The sequence below is a fragment of the Theropithecus gelada genome, chromosome 19, assembly GCF_003255815.1.
Source record: "Theropithecus gelada isolate Dixy chromosome 19, Tgel_1.0, whole genome shotgun sequence".
NCBI classification, from domain to species: Eukaryota; Metazoa; Chordata; class Mammalia; order Primates; family Cercopithecidae; genus Theropithecus; species Theropithecus gelada.
Genome location: NC_037687.1, coordinates 12,523,457 through 12,527,461, shown reverse-complemented (window position 1 = coordinate 12,527,461; position 4,005 = coordinate 12,523,457). Strand labels below are relative to the sequence as shown.

Genomic DNA, 4,005 nt, shown 5'->3' with positions numbered 1-4,005 from the left:
GAAGGCGGGAAAATACGTAATGGAGCGACAGGGAGTACGCGGCGCTTGTTTCCTTCGCGCGCGTGGGGCGGGCGGACAGATGGGCAGGGAACGGCTGCGATCCCAGCCTTCTCCAGCGGACCTGAGCCCCGCCGCTTGTCCTTTGCTATTGGGGCTGCCTCTCATCAGGCCTGGCCCCAAATTTCCTGACTGACTGAACCCGGCCCTGACTGACGCACTGACGGTCTGATTTCCACACATGGCGCGTGGCCGAAATGGAGTAGAGAAAGGCACAAAAACCCACGCACCGCACCCGTTTCTTTCATTTCTTTTCTCCCAAGTAGCTAGGATTGTAGGCATGCCCCAACCACGTCACCTAAGTTTTGTATTTTTAGTAGAGATGGGGTTTCACCATATTGCCCAGGCTGTTCTCGAACTCCTGACCTCGTGATCCGCCCGCCTCGGCCTCCCAAAGTGCTGGGATTACAGGCGTGAGCCACCACGCCGAGCCTCATTTCTTTTCTCCTACCTCTTCTTTCTGGAAGGACTCCAGCCAACACACATACCAGTTAGGAGCCCAGGTCCCCCAGTTACATTCCTACAGTCCTGCCCTCACCCGGCCGCTCTAGGTCTGGTGTCCAGGTGTCCCCTAGGGACAAAGTGTCCTTTCACCCCACGCCCCTGCCCTCATGGCACCTGCCCAGCCCTGCCTGTCTCTCCTGCGGGTCCCCACCGTCCCGCAGCGGCACATAGAGGTGCCCAGGGTTGAAGGGTCGGCAGGAGGACGATCTGTTCACTCCTTATCCTCCCTCCTTGGCCTCCCTCCTGACTGTGCTCGCAGGTGGACGTGCCCCATGTGAAGTGCAAAGACCAGGAGCCACAGCCCTTGGGGGAGAGCAAGGAGCATCAGCGGTGGGAAGAGAACTGCAAGGAGGAAGCTGGTGGAGGGCCAGCTAGGTGAGGAAGATCCCAGCCCTGTGGGTCCACACGGGCCCCTGGGTCCCTCTCATTCACCCTTTTCTTCCCCAAGGCTCTGCCAGTGTCTGCTTCTTTCTTTTTTTTTTCCTCCTAACACAGCATCTTGCTTTGTCACCGTGCAGCGGCATGATCACAGCTCACTGCAACCTCCACCTCCCAGACTCAAGTGATCCTCCCACCTCAGCCTCCGAAATAGCTGGGACTAGAGGCATGCCAGAATGTCTGGCTAATTTATTAAAATATATTGACTGGGCACAGTGGTTCATGTCTGTAATCCCAACAATTTGGAAGGCCAAGGTGGGTGGATCACCTGAGGTCAGGAGTTTGAGACCAGTCTGACAAACATGGAGAAACCCCATCTCTACTAAAAATACAAAATTAGCCGGGCATGGTGGCACATGCCTGTAATCCCAGCTACTCGGAAGGCTGAGGCAGGAGAATTGCTTGAACCTGGGAAGTGGAAGTTGCGGTGAGCTGAGATCGCGCCATTGCACTCCAACCTGGACAAAAAGAACGAAACTCTGTCTCAAAAAAAAAAAAAAGCCAGGAGTGGTGGCTCACACCTGTAATCCCAGCACTTTGGGAGGCCGAGGTGGGTGGATCAAGAGGTCAGGTGGTCGAGACCATCCTGGCTAACACAGTGAAACCCCGTCTCTACTAAAAATACAAAAAATTAGCTGGGCATGGTGGCGGACGCCTATAGTCCCAGCTACTCCGGAGACTGAGGCAGGAGAATGGCATGAACCCGGGAGGCGGAGGTTGCAGTGAACCGAGATCGTGCCACTGCACTCCATACTGGGCAACAGTGCGAGACTCCATCTCAAAAAAAAAAAAAAAAAAAGAGATGGAGACCATCCTGGCCAACATGATGAAACCCCGCCTCTGCTAAAAATACAAAAATTAGTTGGGTATGGTGGCACACACCTGTAGTCCCAGCTACTCTGGAGGCTGAGGCAGGAGAATCACTTGAACCCCAGAGGTAGAGGTTGCAGTGAGCCAAGATCATGCCATTGCACTACAGCCTGGCGACAGAGTGAGACTTTGTCTCAAAAAAAAAAAAAAAAAAAAAATTTAGTAGGCCAGGCACCAGTGGCTCGTGCCTGTAATCCCAGCACTTTGGGAGGCCGAGGCAGGCAGATCATGAGGTCAGGAGTTTAAGACCAGCCTGGCCAATATGGGGAAACCCTGTGTCTACAAAAATTAGCCAGGCATGGTGACAGATGCCTGTAATCCTAGCTACTCAGGAGACTGAGGCAGGAGAATTGCTTTAACCTGGGAGGCGGAGATTGCAGTGAGCCAAGATTGTGCCATTGCATTCCAGCCTGGGTGACAGAGCAAGACTCGTCTCAAAAAATATATATATATACACACACATACATATACACACACATACATATATATATATATTTAGTAGAGGCTGGGCACGGTGGCTCATGCCTGTAATCCCAGCACTTTGGGAGGCTGGCGCTGGCAGATAACTTGAGGTCAGGATTTCGAGACCAGCCTGACCCACATGGTGAAACTGTCTCTACTAAAAATACAAAAATCAGCCAGGCGTGGTGGTACACACATGTAGTCCTAGCTACTCAGGAGGCCAAGACAGGAGGATCCCTTGAGCCCAGGAGTTTGAGACCAGCCTGGGCAACAGAGGGAGACACATCTCTCCAAAAAGAAATAAAAGAAAGAAATCAGCACGGTGTGGTTGCACACACCTGTGGTCCTAGCTACTTGGAAGGCTTAAGTGGGAGGACCACTTGAGCCCGGAAGGTCGAGGCTGCAGTGAGACATGATTGCTTCACTGCACTGGAAAAGCAAGACCCTGTCTCAAAAATAAATAAGTAAATAATGTCATTTCAACTGGTGGCAAGTAAGTGGAATGAAGAAACAAAATATAGTAAGGAGCAAGTAGAGTTACAGGGACCTTAGAGCAGTTGGAGAACTCTGAAGAGGTCACATGAGAAGGGGCCAGCCAGGAGGCATTCTGGGCTCAAAACTTCCACGAAGAGGGGGCCCCAAGTATGAAGTCCCTGAGGTAGGAATAAGCTTGATGTGTTCTCAAAAGAGCAAGAAGGCTGATGTTGGCCCCCAGCACTTTGGGAGGCAGAGGTGGGTGGATCATGAGGTCAGGAGTTTGAGACTAGCCTGGCCAACATGGTGAAACCCTGTCTATACTAAAAATACAAAAAATTAGCCGGGTGTGGTGGCGTGTGCCTGTAATCCCAGCTATTCCAGAGGCTGAGGCAGGAGAATTGCTTGAACCTGGGAGGCAGAGGTTGCAGTGAGCCAAGATCGCACCACTGCACTGTAGCCTGGGCAACAGAGCCTGACCCTGTCTCGGGGAAAGAGGCTGATATGGCAGGTATTGTAATTGGCAGCAGGGACACCCCTGTCCTCCAGACAGACATGCTCATACCCTCCTGGTGTTTGCATCTGACCAAGCACCAACACGGAACAGATCATGGTGCTGGGAGACCTTTCCCCTGGGGGCAGCCAGACGAACGTGGAGCCAGGGAAGGTGTCCTTGTAGAAGAGATGTTGAAGCAGAAGGTGTGGGCTGGGCAGGTAAGGAGGAGTTGAGAGAAGGGCTTGTGCAAAGTCCCTGCTTGTGGCATTTGGGGAGCTGAAGGAAGGCCAGTGTGGCTGGGCAAGTGGGGTACAAAGGTGAGGGCAAGGTGAGGGCTGCAGAAGGGGCCAGGTCATGAGGCATTTTGTGGGCTACAGACTTTACCCTAGAGGTTTTGTCAGTAACAGCTTTCAGACATAATTCACATACCGGCCGGGCGCGGTGGCTCACGCCTGTAATCCCAGCACTTTGGGAGGCCGAGACAGGCGGATCACAAGGTCAGGAGATCGAGACCACGGTGAAACCCCGTCTCTACTAAAAATACAAAAAATTAGCCGGGCGCGGTTGTGGGCGCCTGTAGTCCCAGCTACTCGGGAGGCTGAGGCAGGAGAATGGCGTGAACCCGGGAGGCGGAGCTTACAGTGAGCCAAGATCGCGCCACTGCACTCCAGCCTGGGCGACAGAGCGAGACTCTGTCTCAAAAA

At 53.1% G+C, this 4,005-nt stretch overlaps 1 protein-coding gene across 1 annotated transcript in view; it reads left to right on the top strand.

The window, feature by feature from the left end:
* SYCE2 (synaptonemal complex central element protein 2) overlaps positions 1–4,005 on the top strand; it is a 20,019-nt gene continuing 16,014 nt past the window's right edge. The window contains exons 1-2 of the mRNA XM_025367363.1: positions 1–34; positions 821–936. Of these exons, the coding sequence (XP_025223148.1) occupies positions 20–34; positions 821–936 (131 nt within the window). The 5' untranslated portion in view covers positions 1–19. The remainder of the gene's footprint in view (positions 35–820; positions 937–4,005) is intronic.